At 50.7% G+C, this 26,635-nt stretch overlaps 1 protein-coding gene and 1 long non-coding RNA gene across 9 annotated transcripts in view; one reads left to right on the top strand and one right to left on the bottom strand.

Annotated features, from left to right (window-relative positions):
- CACNA1B (calcium voltage-gated channel subunit alpha1 B) overlaps positions 1-20,973 on the top strand; it is a 196,327-nt gene extending 175,354 nt beyond the window's left edge. For 5 of the 8 annotated variants that reach the window (XM_025476036.3, XM_049114901.1, XM_025476035.3 and 2 more), the window contains 10 exons: positions 2,162-2,258; positions 5,187-5,295; positions 11,019-11,126; positions 11,612-11,724; positions 12,753-12,880; positions 14,992-15,127; positions 15,302-15,418; positions 16,570-16,777; positions 17,034-17,278; positions 17,679-20,973. In XM_025476036.3, the coding sequence (XP_025331821.1) occupies positions 2,162-2,258; positions 5,187-5,295; positions 11,019-11,126; positions 11,612-11,724; positions 12,753-12,880; positions 14,992-15,127; positions 15,302-15,418; positions 16,570-16,777; positions 17,034-17,278; positions 17,679-18,209 (1,792 nt within the window). In that variant the 3' untranslated portion in view covers positions 18,210-20,973. The other 3 variants (XR_007413238.1, XR_007413239.1, XM_049114903.1) reach the window with 3 other exon arrangements.
- LOC112677514 (uncharacterized) lies at positions 13,963-18,105 on the bottom strand. The gene is made up of 3 exons (XR_003147050.3): positions 18,026-18,105; positions 17,620-17,794; positions 13,963-14,341 (listed from the first exon to the last, which is right to left on the bottom strand). It is a non-coding gene; the product is annotated as an uncharacterized LOC112677514 (long non-coding RNA).
- Positions 20,974-26,635: the final 5,662 nt, after the last annotated feature.

Raw genomic sequence — 26,635 nt, 5'->3', positions numbered from 1 at the left:
TTCTTCCCTCTTTTCCAGAAGTAATTTGGAGCTGATTAGACCAAGGGGTACAGTACAGGAAAGAGAAACATCAGTGTTGGCCAGGGTGCCCACCCTGGGACAAGGGGGTTCTTAGCTGGACCAGCAGATTCCAAGAGATTTGGGAGGTAGGGACAGTCAGGCATGGGGTTTCAGGCACTCAGGGAGCCAGAGTAGGGGCTGCCAGAGAGGGTGGGTGAGCAAGGCCCCGGGAGAGACAGACCAACAGTTTCAGTACGTGCACAGTGGGGGCCTGGGACAGGGGCCGGCACTTGTTCTGTTATGGCGTGTGTCCTGCCTGCATCAGGCTCTGGAAATCATCTTGGGATTGCCATGCTGCCAGGGGCTTTCCAAGCCCCGGGATTCCCTGCAGGGAGCTGCCTGTCCAGCCGCCTGGCTCCTCTTCCTGTCGCAGGCTGGGTGGGCGGGCGGGACGGGCTCATCGTGCCTTGGTTGCCATAACCTGTGACATTTCCTTTCCAGTTGCCGGATTCATTATAAGGATATGTACAGTTTGTTGCGTTGTATTGCGCCACCCGTTGGCTTAGGGAAGAACTGCCCTCGTAGGTTGGCCTACAAGGTTTGCAACTTCAGAGCCTCCATCCGACATACTCTTCCCTGCCCGAAACGCAAACACAGCACACACTCCCTGCCTGGTTTGGGAATGATGACACCTCACCTCTCTTTCCTCCCGTCCTGCCCTGCCCCGCACTCCAACCTCCTGGACGCTTTGGTCTCCCGTCTAATCTCCCCACCCCTCCAGCTGGCTGGGGAGAGGCAGCCTTCTGAGGCAGTACACACGAAGCTTTCTGGCTGGGCCTTGAGGGTAGGGGTCGGCTGTTGGGTGGGAGTTGGGGGCCAGGCCCTGCCTGTGCCAAGGAAGCAGCTGTCTTACCTGGCTTTGCCTCCAGGCTCTCAAGGGTGGGCTAACGGTCAGACAGGCTGGAGGCCGCGGGCCCCAGAGGAGGAGGGCTTGGGCACGCGCAGACCAGGAGCAGCTGCCCCTCCCAGTCTGAAGAGCCCAACAGCCCGAGGGTTTCTGGTCCCTGTGGGAGGAGAGGACAGAGGGAGCAGAGGCCCAAAGGCAGGCCCGCTTGCTTCACCTCTGGATGGATCCACGCAGCTGAGGCTGGAAACCCTGGGAGGAGGGCCACAGCCTGGGGCAGATGTGCCTGCCAGGAAAAAGTTGTCCCTTTTCTCTCCTGGGTGGCCTGAACCCAACCGTCTCTGGGACCCCAAGCAGGTCCCATAGGCAGGTGTCCCCAGGGGTGGAGGTGAGGCTGCAGGCCTGGTGGCCTGTCCGTCTCTGGAAGACACAGTCATCGGCCCCTAGACACCTTCCTGGATCTGGAGCCTTGTCCTGTTGGTTGGCCCCGGCCCTGTCCCTGGGGTGCTGTCAGGAGGGTGCAAGAGTGGCTCTAAGCCACATCCCACCCCAGCTGCCCACCGTGCCCCCTCCCCCCCCCACCCTCCGCAGTCTCCCATTTCCTGCCCAGCCCTGACTCCCAGCAGCAGCCCTGCCCTGGGCGGCCTCGGGCGTCTCTGGGCTTGGAGCAGGACTCACCCGTCAAGTTTGTCTCTAGAGCCTTGGGGCTCCTTGCAGAACAGCGTGGCTCCCGCTCTAGTTTTCTGGCTTGTTTTAGATTTTTTCTCTCCACTTTTTTAGCCTCTAGGCTAACTTGGAAGCAAATTGAGCATTAAGGCAAGCTGATGTTTCTGCCGTGGTTCTCAGGCCGGCCTCATCGGTCATGTAATTCTGTCTGCCAGCTCTCCCGGCATGGTGAAACAACTCTTTTCTGATTTGGCATTATCTGTGGTTTCTAAAAGTGTAAAATCAGAAGTTGACAACCCAAAGCCGCCCCGATGCAGCCCTTCCTCATCCCTCCATGTTCATTAGCTCAGATGTCACCCCTGCCCGCTGCCCTGCGTGGGGCTGGAGTGTGGAGGTGAGGCTGGGAGGGGCAAGGAGGGGATGAGTCAAGCAGAGAAAGTCCCTCATTTTTTTGTAATTTGACGTTTGGCATTTAATCTGACGCTGGTTAACTGGATCTGTTTTCTTGTCTGCTTCCTCCCCCCACCCCCTCCTGCCGCACCCCTCCTGTGGACCCCACCCTGCCTCTGCCTCTCTGGGCCGGGTCTCCAGTGGGCGCATCAGTTACAATGACATGTTTGAGATGCTGAAACACATGTCCCCACCCCTGGGGCTGGGGAAGAAATGCCCTGCTCGAGTTGCATACAAGGTAGACCCCACCCCTGCACCCCGGAGGCTGGCTGTGCTGGGCTTGTCCATCTGTCTGTCTGCCGCTCTGCTGTCTGTTTCCTCCTTTTCTCTGCTCCAACCATGTCCTCTACTTCCTCAGACAGAGGGACGCAGATACCGTGCCTCGTCCCTGCAGGTCTGCCCCCTTTGAGAGCCCCTGTGAGGCTCAGGAAGGTGGAGCCAGATCCCTTCATCTGCCTTTTCTCTTTTCTTTCATTTCCTGGAAATGAGGGGACAGACCAGCTGTTTCTGCTCTGGGCTCAGGATGGCACTTGACTTCTGTGTCCCATAAGTGCCTGAAGAGGGTGGACTTACCCAGCCCTCAGGGTCTGAGCCTGGGGTAATAGGGGCCTGCAGGGCCTCTGGTACCCCTGAGGAACTCACTCCCAGCCCCACACATGCAGAACCTCCCCAGGCCTGGGCTGCTGTCAGCCTGAGGAGGAAGCATCTCCAGGGCCTTGTAAGTGCCACTCTGTTACGAAGAAGGAAAGGGTGCCAGGGAGAGGCGTCCTGCTGTCATTCCTGGGGCTTCTGAGGGCTGCTGCCGGGTAAGGACAGCTTCAGGGGCCCAGGTGCTCCCAAGCTCCCTCCCTCTGTTGCTGAGGAGCCTAGGAAGCTGAGCTGCAAGGAGGAGGTAAACTGAGGGCATCTCCAGGCCTCCCTCCTCGGGGGGTGAGCAGGTCACATGGTCCAGCCCCAAGCCTGCTCCCACCTGCCCATGTACCCTCAGTCACCACACCCCCACCTTCCATCCCTCTAGCACTGCCCCCCCACCACCACTGCCCCATACCCAGAGCCCTCCTGCAGCTCCTAGAGCTCCCAGAAAACAGCCAGCCCCAGTCTGGCAGCTCCACCAGCATGTGTCTGGGGCTTCCCCACCACCGCCCTGTCTCTGAGCGAGCTTCCCACCAGAGCCTTCATCTCTCTGGTTCTGTCCATGCTGCCTGTCTCTCTGCTCTCGATCTAGGCCTACCTCTGTCACCTGCCTCAGCACAGCCTATGGGAGCTAGTGGCTCCTTTGAGCCACTGGCAGATCCCTTTTATGTCTTCCTCGGCCCTCCCCTGCCTGGCATGTATGTTCTGCCTGCCTGGAGGCCTGCATGCAAGGCTGTAGCTTTGTCCCCAAGAAGGAGAGTTCTGTCCACTGATACCTGAGGCCAGGTTGGGCATGCAGGGCCCTGATGGGCTAGCCTTTAGGGTCCCTCCCCAGCGGTACCAGCCAGTTCCACGGTTCTGGTCATGACTAGACCAGAGGAGGCATGGATGGGCCTGGGGAGCTAGGGAGGGTCCAGGAGATGTGCAGAGTGCTGTGACCAGGAGGGTCTAGGCCCAGGGCAGAGACACGTGTTTACTCTGGTCTTGCCCTGCTTCTTGAGATCCCAGCCCCTCTAGGGCCTGGGCAGGCCGAGGAGAGCCTCTGGTGAAGGTGCCCTGGACAGAGCTCTCTTCTCTTGGAAATCACCTGCTTGCTCCTCCTTGACGCTGGTGCCCGACTCCCTGACTTCCCTGGAGAGGAATCCCTCTTCCTCTACTATTGCCATCGGTGCTGGTCTACAGGGACACTGCTCTGGAAAGCCGATTTTCCTGGTGTGCGTCACACAGGTGATGTGTGAGGTCCTGGGACCATGATTGGATGTGCCAAGTGGGGCTTTGCCAGCATTCAGGGGGGCAGAGTCTGGGCCCGTGTCTCTAGCCACCCAGTCTCTGTTAGGCTGAGGGTTGGATTTGGGGCCAAGATACTGGTGGCAGGGCTGGGGGGTCCTCCCCAGAGGGAAAGAGATGCTGCTATGTCACAGGATGCAGTCTTGGCAGAGGGTAGGCAGACCCCAGGGAGAGACCTTGTGCCCCCATCTCTAGCTCAGTCTTGTAGAGGACAAGACGCTGCTGTGAGAAGATAGTGGGGTTGGCTCATGGTGCCCCTAGGGCTACCTTGCCAGCTAGGTGATCTCCCATGCTGAGGACATTCCAGACATATTCCAGACAAAGTATTTCAGGGATACTTTTATTCCCGGACATCACGTAAGTTCTCAGAGCCTCAGGCTCTAGGCAGCTGCTGGCTATACCTAGAGGTCTGTGGTATAGATACATCTGTCTCCAGCTGTTCTGTCCTTGAAAGATGAGAAGAGGAAAGAGGCTGTTCACCTGATGGGGAAACAGGAGGCACAGCAGCAGGGCACTGGCCCCAGTCTGGTCCGGAGTACTTTTACTCCTACATGGTGGCCCTGAGCCTCCCCTCCCAGACTTCATGCTGGCCCTGTGCAGTCCCATCTGTCCCAGGTCCTTCTGACTGTAAGGTGCTGGATGCCTTTGGGGAGTGGCATCAGATGTCTCTTGCTGGCCCTCTGGCTGGGAGGTGTGAGACACAAGCCTTCCTGGGGTGGGGGGTGCCTCACTGGAGCCAGAACTCAGAGCTGTGCTCCTGGCTATCCTGCCCGCCTCTTGTCCAGTACTCCAGGCTGCAGGTGGAGATGGCAGAGCTGTGGGGACAGGGGTCTTCCCTCCTGTCTATAGGCTATCCCAGGGGACCCCAGGTTCCTCTTTACAGCCCAGACCCCTTCCTCTTCAGCCCAGGCCACACATCCCTTATTCCTGCCTTGGGTAGGGGTCCTTCTACCCCTGTTCTTTCAGAGGGATCCAGGCTTCTGGCTTGGTGCTATGTGACAATCTTCACCTGGTCTTCTATTTTTCTGCAGCTAGGAGAATCCTCAGCTCCAATGAGGGTGGGGGCCCAAGGGTGAGTGTGAATGCTGGCAAAACTCCCAGCCACCCAACCTTGCTTGGGCCTGGGCACCTGCAGAAGCTGCCCCTAGGAGGCCAAGCCCAGCCTCTAAGGGACTCAAGCACCTTGTAGTCCTGTGGTGGAGGGACCCTGGTGGGCCTGGCCCTAACCTGCTCCCCTTGTCCCTAGCGCCTGGTTCGTATGAACATGCCCATCTCCAATGAGGATATGACTGTCCACTTCACGTCCACGCTGATGGCCCTCATTCGGACCGCACTGGAGATCAAGCTGGCTCCAGGTGAGCAAGGCAGCATCTGGGGAGGGCACCAAGCCAGGGCTGGGCAGTCTCACTCCAGAGCCACCCCAGGTGGGTGTGCAGGGAGGAGGATGTGGAGGCTTGCGTGGAGGGGACCAAGGATAGCTGCCCATGGCACCTCTGTTGGCCGATGACTCCATTCCCCTGATAACCATCTTGCCAATGAGCATTGTAATTATCCCATTTTCATGTGAGGAAGCTGAGGTGCAGTGAGGTTAAAGGTTATCCAGAGCTAGAGCATGTGCAGGCACAACATAGCCTGGCCCGGGTTCATCTGAGGCAGCACCCTTCCCCAGGGTGGAGAGTCTGTGTGCCTTCTGTCCACTCCTTGTAGTGAGCCCAGTCCCTGTCAGGTCCCCTCCTGAGCTGACAGGACTGTGCCAAACTAGGAGAGGACAAACCTCCAGTGTGTCCTCTCCACCTTCCCCCTCCTGTGATGACTACTGAGAAAATTAAAGCCACCAAAGGGAGTGTGCACTGTCCCTACCCCCACACCGCCCTCCTGGCTGCGCCTGTGCCCTTGAGCTCAGCCATTTCGTTTGCAGTGGATGAGTCAAGGCCAGTAACCCCCACCCCCACCTTGCATTCTAGTTCCTGTTCTCATCTACCCAAAGATGTCACACTGGAAATTCTGCACCCTGCTTCTTTCCCTGCCTGTTTTTTTTTTTTTTTCCTCTATTAGATAATTTGTGTCAACAATGAACATGGTATTATCTCTCCCATCTTTAGAAAGTTTTCTTCCCCCTCCATTTGCTTCTCTATTTTTATTCTTCCCTTCCTCACAGCCAGCTCCTTGAGAGACTGGTCTGTATTGTCTATCTGGTCTCCTGTTTAGGCTGCAGTTGGGCTTCCCCTGCAGCGCTGCTGGAGCTGCTCTCATTAAGCTGTGCAGGGACGTCCACATGCTCGGCCCTTACCATGGCTATCCACAGCTCAGTCTTTCCTCAGTTGTCACATCCTTCTTTTGTGTTTCTTGTTCTGTTTTCTCATGTCTCCCACCCTCTGAATGTCACTGTTCAGTGACATTTCAGACTGTTCTCTCTGCAACCGTTGTCATTCCTCAGACTGTTCTCTTTGCAACCGTTGTCATTCCTCCTATTCTCATGGCTTTAAATACTGTGACTTCTAACTTTGTGTTTTTAGTGCAGGCAGCCTCCTGAAGACCTGCATTCTCCTGTGAGGAGCCACGTGAGAAAAGTTATTTACTGTCTCCACTTGGAGGCCCAGTAAACATTCCAGAGGTTTACTTGCCCAGACTTGATTGCCAGATGTTCCCCATGATACTTCCCAGAGTTGATTGCCAGATGTTTCCCATATTTCCCATCTCCATCAGTGGAAACCCTGTTCTTTCAGTTAGTCACTCAAGCCAAAACCTTTGGAGTCATTCTTACCTCCTCTTTTTTCTTTTCTTTACCCCAATTTTGATCCATGTCTCGTCTCTTGTCATGTCTTCTGACTCTGCCTTCAAAATACACCAGAATATGATCACTTCTTTGTCTTCAACCACTGCCAGCTCCTGGTCCAAACCACTGTATCTTGGGCCTTGACTAGATTGTTGCTGTAGCTTCTGATCAGTCTGCCTCTGTTCTTGTCTGCCTTCAGCATAACAGCCAGAGTGATCATGTTACAAATCAAACCAATAAAATTAATAAACTGGCTAGACCGATCAAGGAAAAAAGAGATAAAAATAACCAATATAAGGAATGAGAGAATACCACTGCAGGTCCTAATGCCATTAAATGGGTAGCAAGGAAATTTTATGAACAACTTTCCATCAATAACTTCAACTTAAATGAAATGGAAGAAGTCCTTGACACCAGCCATCAAGTTCAATCAAGAACAGAGAACATGAGTAGGTTAAGAAAAAAAAGGAAGAGATAATCTGAGTAGCACTATATTTATTACAGAAATTAAAATATATAGTTAAAAGCCAAACAAACAAAGAAACAACAAAGCAAATCCCAGGCCCAGTTAGCTTCATAGGTGAAGTCTACCAAACATTTAAGGAGGAAGTAATAATACCAATTCTATATAAACTTTTCCAGAAAATAGAAAAAGAGAAGGTATTTTTCAACTTACTGTATGATGCTAAAATTACTCTGATACCAAGATGAGACAAAGACATTATAAGAAAAGAAAATTACAGATCAGTATCCCTCATGACTATTGGCACAGAAATATTCAACACAATTTTAACAAACTGAATCTAACTATACTTATCTATTTGCTTGATGACAAAAGTAAGGTTTATCCCAGAAATGCAAGTTGAGTTCAAGTTTAAAAATCAATCCATATAATTTAATACATCAAAGAAGTAAAACTACATGACCATCTCAATAGATGCAGAAAAAGCATTTCACAAAATTAAGTATCTATTCATGATTTTTAAAATTCTGCATCAATCTGATCAAGGATACCTATGAAAAACCTTCAGCAAATCATACACTTAACAAAGAACGACTGACTCCCTTTCCCCTAAGATCAAGAACAAAGGAAGGATTTCTACTGTCACCATTCTTGTTCAACATCATACTTTATGTCCTAGCCTTTGCAATAAGTTAGGAAAAAGAAATAGGAGTCATACCAGTTGGAAAGGAAGAAATAAAATAGCTCCTAATAACAATTTACATGATTATGGAGAAATCTGAAAGATTGTAATAAATAAAGTCAATAAAATGGAGGCATCTGCAGGCCAAGGAATGCCAAAGATGGCTGTGAGCCACCAACATCTAGAAACTGGCAAGGATGAATTCTTCACTAGAGCATTTGGAGGAGGCATAGTCATGCGGACACCTTGATTTTGAGCTTCCGGCCTCCAGAACTGAGATAGTACATTTCTCTTGTTTTAAGCCATTTTAAAAAGTTACTAAAACTAATACACAATAATAGCAAGGTCACAGGATACAAGGTCAATACACAAGAAGCAAATTATTTCTATATATTAGCAATTAACAATTGAAATGGGAAAAAGTTCCATTAAAATCACACCAAAAACATGAAATACTTCTATGTTGCTGGATAACTCTAAAAAGTATGTATGTGAAATTTGTATGTTGCAAATTTCAAAACATACACTGAAAGAATCAAGACCTAAATAAATCAAGCACTGCATCATCTTCACACATTTGAAGACTCCATATTGTCATGATGTCAGTTCTTTCCATACTGATCAATAGAATAAATGTTAACTCAATCAAAATCCCAGCAGGTATTTAGGTAGAAATGTACAAACTCGTTCTAAAATGTATGTAGAAAAGCAAATGAACTTGAATAACAATTTTGAAAAAAGAATGAAGTTGGAAAACTTACTCTACTTGAATCAAAAGACTTTCTATAAAGCCTGTTAACTGAGATGTGTGGTATTGGTGACAGGACAGAGACATGACTCAATGGAACACAATAGAGACTCACACTCCCATTGCCAGTGGATTTTTGATGAAGTTGTAAAGGCAATTAATGGAGAAAAGATAATTTTTTCAACAAACGGTACTGGAAAACTTAGACTGCTTTATGCCCCCCCCGCCCCAAAAGAAGGGAAAAAGCTTGACATTTAGTGTTTTTGCTTGGGCTGCCATAACAAAATACCATAAATGAATGGCTTAAACACAAAAATTTATTTTTCACAGTCTGGAGGGGGAAAGTAAATCAAGGTGCCAGGAAGGTAGGTTTCATTCCTGGCCCTGTTCTCCTGGTTTGTAGGTGGTCACCTTTTCATTGTGTGCTCACATGGTCTTTCCTTGAGTGCATACAGAGGGTGAACGAATTCTCTAGTGTCTTGTCTTATAAGGACACTAACTCTATGGGTCAGGGCCCCACCCCTATGACCTAATTTCACCTAATTACCTCCTTCTAGGCCTTATACAATCAAAATGAGCATTCAAATTTCAACATGTGAATGAGGGGAGCACCCAGTGCAGTCCATAGCACATACCTTCCACCTTGTACAAAAATTAACTTGAAATTGATCATAAACATAAATGCAAATGTGAAATTGTAAAACCTCTAGAAGAAAACACGAGAAAATTTTGACAATATGGAATTTGACAAGGATTTTTTAAGACACAAAAAGCATGAGCCATAAAAGAAAAATTGGTATATTGAACTTTATCAATATTAAAAACTTTTGCTCTTCAAAAAGACATTTAAGAAAATGAAAAGACAAGCTAAAGCAGTGGTGAAAACATTTTTGAAACATATATCTGATATAGGATCAGTTTAGAATAGATAAAGTGTCTCACAACTTAGCAATAAGAAAATTTAACAACCCAATAAAAATGGGCAAAGATTTGAATGACATATCACCAATATATATGTATATATATATGGAAGGCAAATAAACACATGTAAATACACTCAATATCGTTAATCATTAGAGAAATCCAAAATGAAGCCACAGCACGATAACACTACATGGTTATTATAATGGCTAAAATACTCTTTAAAATGATCATAATAAGTCCTGGTGAGAATGCATATTGTGGAATTCTTGTGATCCTAGTTTTGGCAGTTCCTTACCATGGCTCAGCCATCCCACTCCTAAGTTGGAAGAAGAGAAAACATATACCCACATAAAAACATATATGCAAATATTTACAGCTTTATTTCATAATCACCTCAAAATGTAAGCAACTCAAATGTTCAAAAATGGTGAATGAATAAACTGTGGTGTATCCATACAGTAAGATAGTACTCAGCAATCAAAAGAAACAGACTCCTGATATGTTCAGCAACATGGATGAATCTCAGATGGATTATGCTGAGTGGGCAAATCCTACTCAAAAGCCAATATACCCTGTGATGTCATTTGTGTGATATTCTGGAGAAGACAAAACAACCAAGATAGAAACACACCAGTGCTGGGATGGGATGGGATGGGATGGGATGGGATGGGATGGTAGGAGGCCAAGGGGTCAGCTGCAAAGGGAGCACAGAGGGACTTTGGCAGTGGTGCAGTGGGTGTACCATGTCTTGATCGTGGGGGTGGAAACATGGCTTTATGCAATCACCAAAATTTGTAGAATGGGATAACTGAAAAGGGTACATTTCATTGTATGTACGTTAAACCATAGTAAATCTGATGCTTAAAAAAATCAGTATTTTATCTGCTTAGCACCCTCCACTGCTTCCCCTCTCAGCATCTACTCCTTGCACCACACTCCCACCTCCATAACTAGGCTTTTGTACTTCCTGGGCCCTTTCTGCTTTCAGGGTCTTACACATACCTCCTTCTCGTGAGACCTTTCCTAACTCCCCTGTCCAAAATTGCAGCCCTCCTCATAGTTCTCATCCATTCCTACTTGGCTTTTTCTTCATCCAACACACTGGATTTTTTGCTTACTGCCACTTTGTTGTTGATTCAGGCCACATGGTGCCGTGAAGGCAGCTCTGTTGCTTTTGTTCCGTCACCCAGAACAGCACCTGGCCTGTGGTGGGTGTTCACTCAGTCCTCCTGAACAAGTGGATGAATGGGTGGGTCAGCAGCTGGACCGCCAGGGCCCACGTGCACATGTCTCTGGGCAGGTGCCATCAAGGGGGCTCTGACAGCTCCCCTGGCACTGCTTTCTCCTGCTTTGTGCTTCCTGCTAGTGCCATCCTTGCCCCATTTCCCCCCATATAACACCTGTCCCTGCCTGTTCCCCGAACGGGGCTCTGAGACGGCTCCTAACATGTCTCCCCCTCCACACCCTTGTCTGCCCCCACCCCAGCTGGCACGAAGCAGCATCAGTGTGATGCAGAGTTGAGGAAGGAAATTTCCTCTGTGTGGGCCAATCTGCCCCAGAAGACCCTGGATTTACTGGTGCCACCCCATAAACGTAAGTGAGGCCAAGAAATTCCCCTTGTTCACCCCCTTTTTATATCCCACCCAGAGGCAGACCCGAGAGGCCTGGGCCAGGGTAACCTCATTACTAGTCTATCTAGACTTAGTTTCCACCTGCAGGGAAGATGGTCTTATAAGTGGGTGCATAGGGCCTGTGGGAGGGGATGGTCACCCACATTACTGGTGGGGGTTATACCTCAAAAAAATCCAGAGAAAATCAGGAGACTCCTATAGTTAGTGGTAAGGTGCTTAAAGATGAAACTCCATGCCTACTATATTGGAAGAAGATAAAGGGACCTGTGGGGAGAGTCAATGCACCTCCAGGGGGTATGCGCTCTGTGTCCAGAGGCACCACATGGGGACCGCATGACTTTGGCCAAGCCCCATGCCCCTGCCTGAGCATGTCCAGGAGTCCTCGTAGTGGGGGCTGTTTCCTTGCCTTTCCTCCTCTACACTCCATCCTGTTTTCTCTCCCTCCAGCCGATGAGATGACAGTGGGAAAAGTGTATGCAGCTCTGATGATATTTGACTTCTATAAACAGAACAAGACCACCAGAGACCAGATTCACCAGGCCGCGGGAGGCCTGTCCCAGGTACCAGGTTCCAGGATTTCCGAGAAGTAGATCTCAGGCTCTGCTACCCGCCCATTGTTTGACAGCAGGGAGAACCCACACCCTTCCTGGATATTGCACAGCAGGAAAGGAAGTTGAGAGGTTCTTGCTGTGGCCTCCCCTCCCCAGCTCCAAAGTCAGAAGCTCCTTACAGCCTGTGTGCTTTGCAATGGCTGCTCTCTTGATGTACTGGGGGTTTCCTGACTTGGAGAGCTGGTGTTCAGGAGCAGAAGAAAAGGGGCTGAGAGCAGGTGACCTGGAGATGGCACTTTTTTAAGTGGTAGAAGAAAGAAGTTGGAAGACTACTAGAGGAGGTGGTTTGGGAGGTGCTGGGAGAACCCGATTACCCTGCGCACAGACAGGGATCAGAGAGATTCAAGCTGAGGGGTCCAGGATCATGATTTCTTCCACTCATGACTTTGGCCTGGCTTGGGGTCCCATCTTCCTGATGTCATGCTTCAAAGATAACTTTCCCACACAGCCAAACCATCAGTGACCCTATGTAGACTCTAGAAAGTTCCCTGGTGTTCAGTGCTTACAGGAACATTCACCCATTGTGGGATAGGAAGTTTCTGATGCCCACACCACCACCCTCCATTCCCCTGTCTGTTGTGGAAACCCATACATACCCCCCTCCCCTGTTGTGGAAACCCATACATACCCCCACCCCCAAGCCCTGAAATCTCCTCAGAATTCCTGAGAATTCTGGTCAGTCCGGGGTTCATGCAGCCTCCACCTGTGAATTCAATTTGATGAGATGAAATCTTTTTACCATTTGTAGTTGGATGTGGTTCCCAGATTTTGTAGGTAGGTAAACTGAGGCTCCAAGAAGTGAAATTACTCTCCTGATGTCATTCACAGGCCAGGTTGCAAGTAAGCCCCTTCCTGCCTCATGTGAAGGGCTGGGTGCAAGGCAGAAAGAGCCCCAACCTGTGCTGTGGGGTCAGGCCAGCTTTCTGACACAGCTGTCTCTGTCCTCAGAGCTCTTCTTCTCTGCATCCCTTCTGCAGATGGGCCCTGTGTCGCTGTTCCACCCTCTTAAGGCCACACTGGAGCAGACACAGCCAGCTGTGCTCCGAGGAGCCCGGGTTTTCCTTCGGCAGAAGAGCTCTGCGTCCCTCAGCAATGGTGGGGCCATGTGAGTACCCAGCCAGGGTGTGTGGTACAGGGAGGGGGCAGGACTCCTGGTTTCTCTACCTCCCAGAGAGGCCGCCCGCAGGCAGCACTCCAGGACAGGGAGCTCTCGGGTGCCATCACCGTTTTCGGAGACTGGCTCCACTGTCCACCCAAATAGTTCACTGTGCTGCCTGAAAGCTATTCCTGCCGGCTGCTGGAACGGGCTGTGGTGGACTCCAAAGCTAATTCCTGGGTGCCTCTGACACTCAGTGGGTTAGACAGTTAGTGATTCCCACTGTTACTTCCCCATTGTGCATGCCCATTTCGTTATCTGGTGAGGAGCCTCTGCTTCTTCACTGACCTTTGGTGCCTGCTGACCACTGAGAAATTACTTGTTTCCACCTCATTCCCCACCCTATTCTGCTGATTGGCCTGTATGTTTTCTAGTCTTCCTAACTCCTCTAAGGATTTTGCCTCTCAGATCTCCACTCTGGTACTGATTTTTTAAGCGACTGCATTTTGTAAATAAGTTGGCAATGTCTTTCTTACCTATCCCCTAATTCTTGCCGCAATAATTCTTGGTAATGAACCACCTAAAACCAAGTGTGGTGAAGTAACAGTCACCTATATTGCACCATGTATCGCTGAGGGGTGGTAGCAGGCAGGCCTCCCCTCAGCCCCCCGCCTCAGCAGCGAGGGTCCCACATCTATGAACATCGCATGGCCAAAGCAAACCACTTGCTGAGCCCGAAGGGGGGCTTGTTCTCTGCCTCATCCAGCAAGGGCTGAGGTAGGGGCCTAATACCAGACGGGGCACAGTGTGCATGGTTAGGAGAAAGATTTCTTCCTCTCCTGTACGTGTTTTGGATGTTCTTTTTTGAAGCCTGGTGATGGGTTTTGGGCTCTTAATCAGGTAGGTTTTGTTGAGTAATAAATTGTCCTAACTTAGTGGTGTTACCTTTTACACCACTGTTGGTAAGTGCCCAGCTTGGCAGCTCCTTGGGCCTAGGCCTGGGCTAGCTCCCCTGGGGCTGGTGGATCAAGGAGATGTCTTTTTGGATTGATCTAAGCCAGGTTCAGTTTGGGAAAATGAATGTCATTTATTTTTCTTGTTATAAGTTTTATAAAATGAGCCACCACTCCCTTTTATTGCAAGTGAGCCAGGTCTGATCAGCCTGTACCAGGCAGTCAGGGCATTTACTGAGCCACCTAACAGACAGTGCAACTGGCTGCATCATGTAGTGGCCGCAGGGCTGACAAGGCCTGGAGGTCCAGCTTCCATTTTCCCGGCTGGGCCTCCTCTCAGGGCCACGGCAGCTCCAGACAGCATGCTGCAGAGGAGAGGCTTGCAACTCTAGGAAGATGGAGGATGATCTTCTCAAAACCCCAGCAGTAATTGGTCTTGTCATTAGTGTGGCCATCTGAGGCCATCAGGCTCCAGCTCTGAGCTCAGGGTGTGATCCATGCCATGCAACCTAGATGACTGAGAACAAGCAGTAGCCCAGACAAATGCTAGGCAGTGTCAGTGCCACTTGGGAGACAGACACCAGCAGCGTAAGGATAAGCAGATGGGGTGCATGGACTGGGGAAGGCCTTCCCCAAAATATGACAGTTGAGCCTAGATCTGAAGTGCAGAAAGGCCTCCATGGCTGGAAGTTGAGGAAGCAGGGAGGTGGCGGTGGATTTGGAGGGGTGAGAAGCAGGAGCAGCTCTCAGGGCTTGCTGCGTGCCCACAGGGGCAGAACATTCTTACTATGCACCACGCATGCTGTACACACGTGGCCTCATCCTTGCCAAGAACTTGCTCCCAAAGCACATGGGAGACCTTGTCGAGGGCTGAGGAACCTGCCGGATATCCCCAGATCAGAAAGTGGTAGGCTCAGACTTCCCTCAGAATAGTCTCCGGGGCCCTCTCTGCCCACCTACTCTGAGCCCTGGCAACCCGGTCCATATCCCTTGCTGTGTGGCCGCTTGGGGGTACCTGCACTTGAGGGGCTTCATGCCTCTGGGCTTCTTCTAGCCCAGAGCAGAAAGGGCCAGTGTAGCTTCCGGGCAGATTAGAGCCAGGTCCTTGGTGGGCATTCTGTGGCCCACAGACCTCTGAGTCAACAGGTAATCCTCTGTTCTCCACAGACAAACCCAAGAGAGTGGCATCAAGGAGTCTGTTTCTTGGGGCACTCAGAGGACCCAGGAGGTACCTTGTGAGGCAAGGACACCCCTGGAGCGTGGCCACTCTACAGAGATCCCAGTGGTGCAGCCAGGAAAACCGGTGAGGGCTCCTAGGCCTGGAGAGCCAGGCTGGAGATGGGGGTGAGACAGGGAAGGGAGTGAGACGGGTTGGTGGGAGATGCAGGAATGTGGGGTGGGAGGGGGGAGCCTGGAATGGGGGAGAAGGTGAGGGTGGAGTGGGGGCTGGTGTGACTGAGGGCTGCTGTATGCCCAGGCTGTGGATGTCCAGATGCAGAGCATGGCCCTGAGAGGTCCTGATGGGGAGCCCCAACCTGGGCTGGAGAGCCAGGGACGAGCAGCTTCCATGCCCCGCCTGGCTGCAGAGACTCAGGTGGGTGGTCTGGGAGGGTCAGGGTCATGGGAGGGTTGGGGAGTAGGGGATGAGGAGACCTGGCTTGGGAAGGGCTCATGTCCCATGCCAAGGCTCCCACCTGCACTGCAGCTGGACTCTGCCAGCCCCATTGGGCACCCCCAGAATACTGTGACGGTCTCAGGAGGTGCAACCAGAGTCCTCTGAGGCCTGCCAAGAGTCCCCACCACCCACTTGTGCTCAGCCTCCTGTTGGGGCACTGGGGCCTCCATCCCCCAGGCCTGTGTCCGTGACCCAGCCTTTCCCTGTCTCGAGGATGTACCTCTTCCACCCCAGCCCACACTCCCCACCCACACCCCCCACCAAAACACACGGTGCCCTCACATCCTGGGCTTCCTGTTTCCGCATCGAAGCTCTGGGGATGATCTGCCCTGTTCTTTCTCTGGACACTGGAGACGGCAACACCTATATCCCGGCTCCTCCAGGATGCTTTGACTACTGAGCAGGATGCTCCAGGGCAAGGGGGCTGTGGGCCCTTTCACAAGGACTCAGAGAGGGGTCTGCAGACCTGAGACTGTGTTGGGGGGCCCTGCTTTCACTTGCTGGGAGGGTTAGGGGCTTTAGAAGGGCATGGCCTGCAGGCTGGGGCGTTCAGTGCTTGCCTGGAGCGGACCTTGTCCCTGCCTCCTTCTGTGGTTCCTGGTTCTGCACATTTTAAATGACTTCGTTCTCTAAGCTTGTCTCTGCCTCCCATTGGTGGTGGCTCCTGCCCTCTTCCCCTTTCTGACCCTGGCCAGCTGGGCGGTCAGCCTGAGGACACCAAGTAGAAGGTGGGGGTCAGCACTTGGAGGGCCCATTTCCACAGGTCCTCATCTCAGCCCTGGCCCAGCAGAGCCATCACATGCAGCCACCCCTTGGGGTTCTCCCAGCCAGGCCCACAGCCCCCTTCCTGGTATCCTCCCTGTCCCCCGGGCGGCCTGGCGCCTGCCTAGTCTGGCAGAGATGGGCAGCACCTTATGCAGTGTACTCTGGGAGGAAGGGTGGACCTAGGTGGGGAGGACCTTTCCAGGGAGAGGGAGGAGCCTAGTGGTTCCTGAACCCTAGGCCCTCAGTGTGGAGCCTGCTCCAGGCCCCTCTCTCAGGCTGCACACCAACCCTGATCCTGCCTGCAGCCGGCCCCAGACGCCAGCCCCATGAAGCGCTCCATCTCCACCCTGGCGCCCCAACGCCCCCATGTGGCTCATCTCTGCAACGCAGCCCTGGACCGAGCACCAGCCAGCCAGGCTGTGCCCCACCACCACCACCGCTGCCACCGCCGCAGGGACAGGAAGCAGAAGTCCCTGGAGAAGGGGGCCAGCCTGTCTGCAGACACAGATGGTGGTGCGTGCGGGGGTCCCTCAAATGACCAGGGCCTGATGCAGGGGTCTGAGACCCTCTTCCTTTTTGTGCCTCTACCATACAAGCATCCTTGAGTGTGGGGGCGGTGGGTCCCAGGCCTGGTGGTCAGGTGGTCAGGGGTCACCTGCCCCCTCACCTCTTCCCCTGGGTCCCGCTGTTGGCCCTGGGCACCAGGTCTGGGGTGGGGAACTGTCTCCCCACGTGGGTTGCTGTGCTGACTTCTCCTCTTCCTGGCCAGCACCCAGCAGTGCTGCGGGGCCAGGGCCACCCCTGGGAGAGGGGCCCGCAGGCTGCCGGAGGGAGCGCAGGCAGGAGCGGGGTCGGTCCCAGGAGCGGAGGCAGCCCTCTTCCTCTTCCTCGGAGAAGCAGCGCTTCTACTCCTGTGACCGCTTTGGGGGCCGTGAGCCCTCACAGCCCAAACCATCCCTCAGCAGCCACCCCACGTCACCGACAGCGGGGCAGGAGCCAGGACCCCCGAGACCGGTAAGACAGGAGTTCTCACAGCCCCTTCTTACAGCCTCTGCCCCCACCCCATCCATGCTCCAAATCCTCTCATGTCCGGTTCCCAGGCCCCATCTGTACGGGATCCCCCCTTCCTCCCCTTTTCCTCCCCACCAAAGCTCCCCTCCCAACTGCCCTGGACTGGCCTTTAGTCTCTCCTCTCCCTGGGCTATGCCTGTCCCTTTGTCACCCATGGTTCTCTGACCACCACCCCAGGCCTAACGGTACCATCTGCCTTCACCCCATCATGTGCCCTACCAGTCCCCCCTCCCAGGGCACCTGCCTCTCTCTGTGCCCCTCACCCCCACCTCCATGGTTCTCACCTGCACTGGCCTCTGATCTGGTCCTTTGATATTTATTTGCTCTGTTCTGTTTTATGTAGGGTGGTGGTTCAGTGAATGGGAGCCCCTTGTTGTCAACATCCGGTGCTAGCACCCCTGGCCGCAGTGGGCGGAGGCAGCTCCCCCAGACTCCGCTGACTCCCCGTCCCAGCGTCACCTACAAGACGGCCAACTCATCCCCTGTCCACTTTGTTGGGGCGCAGACCAGCCTCCCCACCTTCTCCCCTGGTCGGCTTAGTCGTGGCCTTTCTGAACACAACGCTCTGCTCCAGAGAGACCCCCTCAGCCAGCCCCTGGCCGCCAGCTCTAGAATTGGCTCTGACCCTTATTTGGGGCAGCGTCTGGACAGTGAGGACACTGCCTGCACTCAGCCTGAGGACACACTCACCTTTGAGGAGGCTGTGGCCACCAACTCAGGCCGCTCCTCCCGGACTTCCTACGTGTCCTCTCTGACCTCCCAGTCCCACCCCCTCCGCCGCGTGCCCAACGGCTACCACTGCACTCTGGGACTCAGCTCGGGCGGCCGGGTTCGGCACAGCTACCACCACCCTGACCAAGACCACTGGTGCTAGCTGCACCGCCACCGCCACGCACCTGCTCAGCGGGTGCGTTCCAGTCGATGAGTTTTATCATCCACGCTGGGCTCCCGGGGACGCTCAGGGGCACCGAGGCGGGGGCAGCAGCCCCTGGGAGGAGGGGCCCCGCCTTTGGGGCCAGTTGGGGGGAGGCCCCACGGCTCCCCCCAGCCCCACCCCGCCCCCACCTCCTCTTTCACGCTGGACCAATTCCTGAAGCCCTTTTAGAGAGGGACGTAGCTCTCTCTATCCCCTTGTATGCTGCCTGCCGGGGTCTCATACCACAGACCCTACACGGGAAGTGGCTGCATGTGCTGCGTTAGGACCCTGCCAGTCTGAATCCTGTGTGGTGGACCCCAGCATCTGGGGTGTGTGCCTGGAGCCATTTTTAGGAGGTCTGAATCTTGTGGAGACCATCCTTTATCCAAGTGTGTGGTATGGAGGACCCTGGGGTGTTTAAAAGTTTGGCAAGATGAGACAGAGTTGGCGGTAGATGGCCGCAGCCTTGGGAGCCGGCCTGTGGCTCCATGCAAGTCTTGTTAGTGCCCACAAACATGCCCAGTATTGCTCTTTGTAGCTGAAGCAGCAAATGGACACCGGAAATACACTCACACACTCTCTATCCTCTCCCAGATGCCGTCAACCCCGACAGGGACCAAATCTGGAAAACATTCTTGCTGTTGGTTTTGGTTTTTAATCACAACACCCTTCCCTCTTTTGTCAATTCCATATACTTGATTTAGAAAAAAAAGAGAAAAACAGAAAAATAGGGAAGGAAATCGTAATATAACTTTAAAAAATCCAACCTATAGGAAGCTCTCAGCTCTTTGATGTGTGTGTGTGTGTGTGTGTGTGTGTGTGTGTGTGGCTTGTGTGAGGAGATGCTCTTGCATCAGCCTGGGTGGTCTCCCGGCTCTCCTGGCTCCTGCCGCTCTCCACCAAGTGCCTGACTTCCGAGCCCTCTCGTGCCAGGCTCCTGGGGGCGGTGATGTGAAGCCTGCGTGAAGCATGGGTGAATCCTTGGAGCTGGAAACGGTTCCAAATACCAACCAAGTGGAAAGCTGGTGTCCGTGAAGAACACTCATGTAACATCCAGGGGGACGGTTGTCTTGGAGACAAAGCAACCATTTCCCTGATTTCCTCCCACAAGTGGAAGGGTTTTCCTGGGAAGTCACAGAGCAGTGTAGAGCGTGTCCTTGTATGGGGTGTTCTCAGTGTGTTCTACATCTGAATCTCAGGGACGGGATGCCTGCCAAAGGGGGCATGATGTCTGTTGTCATGGAAGTTTCTTTTTGGATAATGCCAGAGAGGGAGAGGTGGTGGGAAGAGGGAGGGTAGAAATGTCGGGGCAGGAGGGAGGTCCTGTCTGAGGAGATGCCAGCACTTGGGATGTCCTGACCAAAACGGGGTCAAAAGCTGGAGGAAGCCACAGGGCAAGGAGAAGCTTGGCTGCTGCGGCTCTAGTGGGAGCATCTGAAGCCCTGCGCTATCTGTGGCATGAGACATGGGAAAGCAGGAAGTGAAGGAGAAATCCAACCTCATGGCCGCTCTCAAAGGAGAAATGCCATAGTTGGGAGGCTGTGCATAAAATGCTGGGAGACCCTTTGTTTTGTGAACAAAAGGAACATTTAGATGATTAGATTTTGGTGCATCCTCCATGTTTGGAAATGTCAGATGATCTCTTGGCTGGATCATGAGTGTTCTCATTGGCTTTTACCCCATGACTCATCTTAAAGAAACTTGGCCTGTGCTGTGTGTGTGCGTTTCTCCATGTGGAGGTGTGTTCCAGTGAGTGGATGTCGTTAACCTATAGGGCTATGCAACAAAAGACACACATTTAATAGAACTAAATCACATAAGACCGCCACCTGTTCTAGGGTTTCAGCATGATTGTGACCAAACCATTTTATAGAATTTCCTTACTGGAAGGCACAACACTCTGAAACTTCAAGATTACAGAGTATTTTACTGCAATAGGAGATAATAACTGGAATGGTATCTCAGACTGTGCATGAGATCGCTGTGCTCCTGTTGCAAAGCAGAAGGATATGTATTTTGATACTGATGTTTCATCTCTGGCCCATGTTATTTTGAATGTATCCATTCTGTGCAGAACCATGGCTGCTTCCCAGGCCATGTTGGGTAGAGAATCACTGTTCTAGCCCCACACAGTCTCACCAGTTTGTCTGGATTCTTCTAGACACTGGAATTGGTGAAAACTACAGGGAGTGGGGGGAGGAGAAACTGTGTCTTGTTTTCCTGACTTCGGGTTTTGTTTCTGTATCGTCTCTTCTCAGCTATCATGTTTCCACTGAGATCTCATAGTGAGTTGCCAAAATTGAAATGCATTAACCAGTTGTCTGCATCTGGACCAGTCAAGCAGTGGCTGTAGTTTGAATAAGTTATGTGTGCATGTAAAATATATACATATATACATATATACAAGTATGTGCATGGAAATGTATATCTTCGTACTTTTTGATACAATGTACTCATTTGTTAATTTTTAATTATATTTGATATAAATCAAAGGTTTGTTGCAAAACTTTATATTTAAGAACAGTGTTAAAAAACCCAAAAAGAAGTCCCAACCATGCAACACAACTGGGACCTGCTTTAAAACAATCCTGTGATTGACAAGTTTGCTGCCTGAGTAATATTGAACACCCAGACTTTGGATTCTGCTATTGTTTCTACAATGACATTTTGTATGAATCAAAGTCCTTGGATTAAAATAAACTTAGCAAAAAATCAAAACAAATGCCACCATGCTGCTGGGTGTTGTATGCAAGGGGTGTGGGAGTCAGCAATCTGTGAGTCCTCGTGAGGCCAGGCCACCTCTGTGGGCATGCAGGCAGGATTGCACAGCCAAAGAGATCTTGGGAGAAAATAAGAACCTTCTAACAATTTTTCAGGCCTGTTCATGATGCAAGTGTGGATTAGCCTGAGAATCTGGGTGGGGTTGTGGACAGGGCCAGGATTGAGATCGAGGTCAGGGTCTGGATCAGGGCCAGGGCCTGGGTTAGTTTTAAGCATAATTGTCTTTTTTCTCCCTCCTCCATCTCTCTGGGCCTTCAGGATAGATGGACTAACCCAGGGTCACACATGAGTCAGAGGTGAGCTGGAGCATTGGTTTTCTGCACTTCACTCCTAGGCTCTCACAGAAGAAAAGTGAAATGTCCCACCTGTTCCCTGTTTCAGATCCAACTCAGCCACAGTCAAAGGTGGTAGAGGGCCTCAGAGGTTATAAAGGGTTCTTCCACCCTCCCACCTGGGAAGGGTGCCGCTGCCCACACTCTGCCTGGGTAGCCCCAGGTTTCAACACAGCCCTGACCCACAAGGGCACTCAGTAACATGTATGGCTTTATGCAGAACTGGCTGCAGTGGCCTACCCGCCCCCATGTGCAGCCTTGGGGGGGGCCCTCCTGGCACTGGCTGGATCCTTCGTTCCATCTGAGTAGTCAGTAGTGAACAGTCAGGAGACAGGATAACCCTTGGCTTCTGACCATCCAGGGAGGCACGTGTGGTCCTCCAGCTCAGCCCAGGCAGGGTCTTGACAACCCCCAAGGCCAGTTACTGAGCTCACTGTGCTCCTGGCAATGTAACAGGTCCATGGGCACATCTGTGTGGTTGAGACAAGCACCTCCTCCCTCGCTGTCTCTTAACCCTACAAATGTCAGATGTGGCCCTGGCTACAACAGCTATACAACACACTGGCCCCTGCAATCCTGTGGCCTCCTAACGGTGATGTAAACCTTTGACATGCGTACTTGTCAATAATCAAGGATATAGGAATACCTGTGTCTCCCAGCGGGCAGTTTCTCACTGAGGCTGCATGGTTTCGGAGAGCCACAGGCATGACTCGGGGACTGGCCTCCAGAAAACCCATCATGTGTGGATTCGTGGTGTGGAATAATCCTAGAGCCTCCCACTGCTTTGCTGAGCTATAATTTCCTTATCATCCTCACATGTAGTCTCTGCTCTTTGTAAAGGAGAAGGAAGAGACTGGAAAAGGAGCCAGTTCTGTGGGGATGGGTGATTAATGTGGTCAGCGAGGGTGGGGGCAGATGTGGCTCCTGGGCTCCCTCCTCCCAGGGACACAAGTGAAGTCTGTGGGCCTTTCTGTCTCTGAGACACAAGGGCCCAATACCCAAGGCAGGAACACCGAGTTCACACCAACAGCAAAGTTGCTTTTTTAGCAAGTGGAAGAGCATCTTGCCGTTGTGGGGGGACAGGAAGAGCACTAGGTGGGCGGCTACGGTCCCTGACCCTGAGTGAACTCCTTCCTTCCTTCCTTCCTTCTCCTTCCTTCCTTCCTTCCTTCCTTCCTTCCTTCCTTCCTTCCTTCAGCTTTAGATTCCACAGCCATGCAGGCAGCCACCAGTGATGTGGAATCTACTGCTTCCTCAGCCCAGCATCTGTTCTCATATCCACATCCAGCATCTCAGCTCTTCTTTGGGAACCACATCTCAGCTGCTTCCCATCCAAACAGTTCCAGAGGGCCTCACTTTCCACCCACATCGAAGATGGGCATATGATCCAAGTGCACCCAACCCCACACTCCATCCTCTGGGTGCCCCAATGGTTTCGAGGATGAGAATATGACCCAAGCCAGGCCAAAGACACTTAAAGCCAGGACTTTCCATGGAACCCAAGAGAAAGAGAAACCCTTCCCAGTAGAATGGGTGGTGAGTCGGTGTCAGCCTGGAGTTGTGGGAGGCCCCAGATGTGGTAGAGAAACTGTGCCTGTGAATGGGGCCACCCCAGAGCACTTAGCAAGATGGGAGGTTGAAGACGGTCTAGGTCACATTGTGAGAGTGGACCTGCCAGGTCCAAAACCACTCTTGCCTCTTGCAAGTATTAATTTATTTCTATCATTAAAAATATTAATTTATTTTACTTCCACGAGTGTGCCCGGTCCCTTGCCATCCAGAAAGTGCCAGCCGACACATGAGGATCAACAGTCCTGAGGCTCCCTGCGCCCTGTGTCATCACTGGGTGGGGCATGGCCCCGGAGGGGGACAGGGAGACAATGGGTGGGTCAGGTCTCAGGGGAGCTGCAGAACAGTTCTGTTCCTGTTCCTTCCCTATCCGTGGAGAGGAAAACTGCAGAGCAGTGAGAGGAGAACCAGCAGGAAGAGGCCCCTGGATGGCTAATTGGTCTGCTTATTTTTTCCCTTATTTTAAGGTCCATTTTGTTAATGTGCATTTTTATTAGGGTGATTTCCTAATCACCACATTTCCTCTAGGCTTCTAGTCTGATGCAATAGGTTTCTCTTGTTTGACTTTTAATTTCTACTTTCTTTCTATTTTTCTTCAGAATTGTCACAATGAACAAATATGGCTATGTTATTATTTCTTAAGTCCATACTTTATTCAGCTTCCCTCTGTTGTACCTTTTTTGGCTCCATTGTGGCATGCAGGGTGCCACATGACATGGTCATCCTGTCTCTTCAGGCTCTCCTTGGGTGGGACAGTCCCTCAGACTTCTCTTGTTTCAGTGACCTTGTTGGTATTGAGGAGGACTGGTCAGGCATTTTTACATAGACCTGCATTGGGATTTACTTGTTTTCCTCATGGTTAGTCTGGGTTTGTGGATTTCAAGGAAGCAGATCACAGAGGTAAAGTGTTCTGTCATCACTGTATAACAAGGGAACACTTGTCACTGTGGGTGTTCCTGTTGGTCACCTGGCCGAGGCAGTGGCAGTCAGGCTTGCCCACTGTGAGGTTACTCTTTCCCATGTGCATCCAGTGTGTCTTCATGAGCAGGAAGTCACTGCGAGAAGCCCACACTTTAGGAAAGGGGAGTTAGCTCCACTTCCTTAATGGTGTCTGCATCTATTATTTGGAGTTCTGATCTATTAAATAGACCTCTGTTAGGAGAGGTCTATTCAACCCCAATTGTAAGAAGCCTGCATAATCCATTAATAAAAAATACAACTGAGTAATTTGCAAGATCACATTGGCTTTATTGAACAATTCATGAATTGAGCGGCATCCTATCTAGCAAATAGAAAGGACCTCCTTTGAGCTGCATAGAAGGAAAGGCAGAGAGGGAATTTTTAAAAAGGAAACTATTAGCAAAGGATGCATTATTTTAGTCAGGGTTGCCCTCTTAAGGGGAACAGAAAGGACCATTCAGTACATTTCCCAGGTTGAGTGGTCAAAGTTACATAGATGTGTGCATGTGTGAAACTGCAGTGAGGTTAGATAGTAAGTTCTGGTTTGCTGACCTGGGTCTCCTAACATAAGTGACTCCATTTGGGGCCTGTGGCCTCTTTTCAACAAATCATTTATTTTTACCAGCGCTTTCCATTGGTTCCTGCATTTCATGGGCATAATTCCATCTTTCTAGGCTTTTTTCCCCCTTGTACTTCCTTACTTTCTGATACTTTGAGATTATCCTGGCTCCTATATTTACTATCTTAATTCTAGTACCAGCAATATCTTCAAAGAGCCCTGACACCTTTTATTAGGGAATGGTATTAAAGTCTTGTCTGTGGGAACATAGTGGGCTCAGTGGGCAGTGCAAGGAAATATATGCATGTATTCCCACCTATGTAAACACACCTAATTAAAGATTTCTATGTGGAACTGTCTGTATCAATAGTAAGGTAAAGATGAGTTCGTGCTGATGTCTCCAACCTGGTCTGTCATCACATGGATATTGCGATACTCTCTCTTTGCTAATCTGTAACTTTCTACTCAATGGTGACAAACCTGGCTCTCACCACCTGCTATTTATTTAATTCACTGCTCCGTTCCAGATTACAGATGTGGTGTTTTCAGAACTGCTAACTACCACCCTGATGAGAAAGAACTTTATAAAATCCATCGTTTATGTACATTTTCCCTTTAGTCTACAGATTCCACTGATTTCCAAAGTTACTTGTCAGCGCCTTTTGACACACAATTTACAGCGAGGTTTTTGTTTGTTTGTTTCATGTATTTTCAATCCAGTTAGATTATTTGTCATACTCTGTATTTCACTAAAAGGGACAAAGAAATGTTCCTCAGTCCAAAGTTCTTATAGCTGGACTAAGAATTAAATAGCCCTGAGATAGATTAAAAGGAGAAGAAAAACCAAAGTCTAATCACATGCCCACAGAGCCATGAATCGAGACCCAAAGAAATGACCCAAGGCGTGGAATCTTTTTATATTTTATGGACAAAGAGAAAATAAACCTGTGAGGAATTCACAGGAGAAAGAAAACAACCTTTGGTGGCTTCAGTTAGTAAGGCATTCTAAACAGAATTTGGGCTGGGGTGATAAACTAGTAAAAAATAAGAAGCGTTGTTTATGCAGCCTTCTCTGCTCTAAATTTCCCATTTGTGGTGATAAGGAATTCTCTTTACCTCCTGGAGCAGGGAGATCTTCACATGGGAGGTTGATTTCCTGCCTGCAGGGGGATAGAAGAGGGTCTAAGTGTCCTCATTGCAGAGACCGTCTCTTAAGTAACTTTTATTGGGCAGCCCGGGTGGCTCAGGGGTTTAGCACCGCCTTCAGCCCAGGGTGTGATCCTGGAGACCTGCATGGAGCCTGCTTCTCTCTCTGCCTATGTCTCTGCCTCTCTCTGTGTGTGTCTCTCATGAATAAATAAGTAAAATCTTTTTTAAAAAGTAACTTTTATTCAAGATGATAAGTATGGCAAAGTGGCACATTTGGGGCAGCCTTGGCCTCTATACCGTCTTGTGACACTCCCACATCCTAAATGAGTGGATTAGAATTTACTCTGTGAAATGTGAAAATGTTTGGGTTTCAACAAATGAACAATGGCAGCTATCCAGCACTAAAGTATCATGTGGAATACTTCAAACACCCACCTCTTGATCCTTATATCATCTCTGTAGTTTTGTCTTTTCTAGAATGTCCTAGAAATGGAGTCATGAAGTATTCAACCTCTTCAGACTGGATTTTTTCACTTAGCGAAATGCACGTAAGATTTATCCATGTGTAGAATGGTGGTTCATTCCTTTTTACTGCTGAATAAATAGGAGAAAAACAAACAGAAGTTTAATAAAATGCATACGTCCCAGGGAAACTGAATAACTCCCCAAAGTGGCCCAAGCCCCCACCCCCCCTTCAAATGACATTCAGCTAAAGACAAAAGATCTTGAGTGGTGGGAAGGCCAGTTAAGGGACTTTATCAGGCCAAACACAGTAAAGGAGAGTGTGGCTGTTATGCAGATTTAAGTCTGTGCTTTCTTTTTTGGTAAGGGTGTTTTGAGATTCAGTCATTCTTCTGTTTCTGGTATGGAGAGGGAGACACGCTTAGAAATGGAACTTTCCTCTAAAACTGTACATTTCACTCACTAAATGGTGAGCTTTGCTCAGTTTTCAGATTCTCCTGTGTCAGCTGTCTCTTAAAATTAATCAGCCCCAAATAATCCTTGTGCCAAAGAGGCATATTTGGGGTAGCATA

Source organism: Canis lupus, chromosome 9, assembly GCF_003254725.2.
Source record: "Canis lupus dingo isolate Sandy chromosome 9, ASM325472v2, whole genome shotgun sequence".
NCBI lineage: Eukaryota > Metazoa > Chordata > Mammalia > Carnivora > Canidae > Canis > Canis lupus.
Note: the sequence above shows the minus strand (reverse complement) of the source record. Positions and strands in the feature narration are given on the sequence as shown.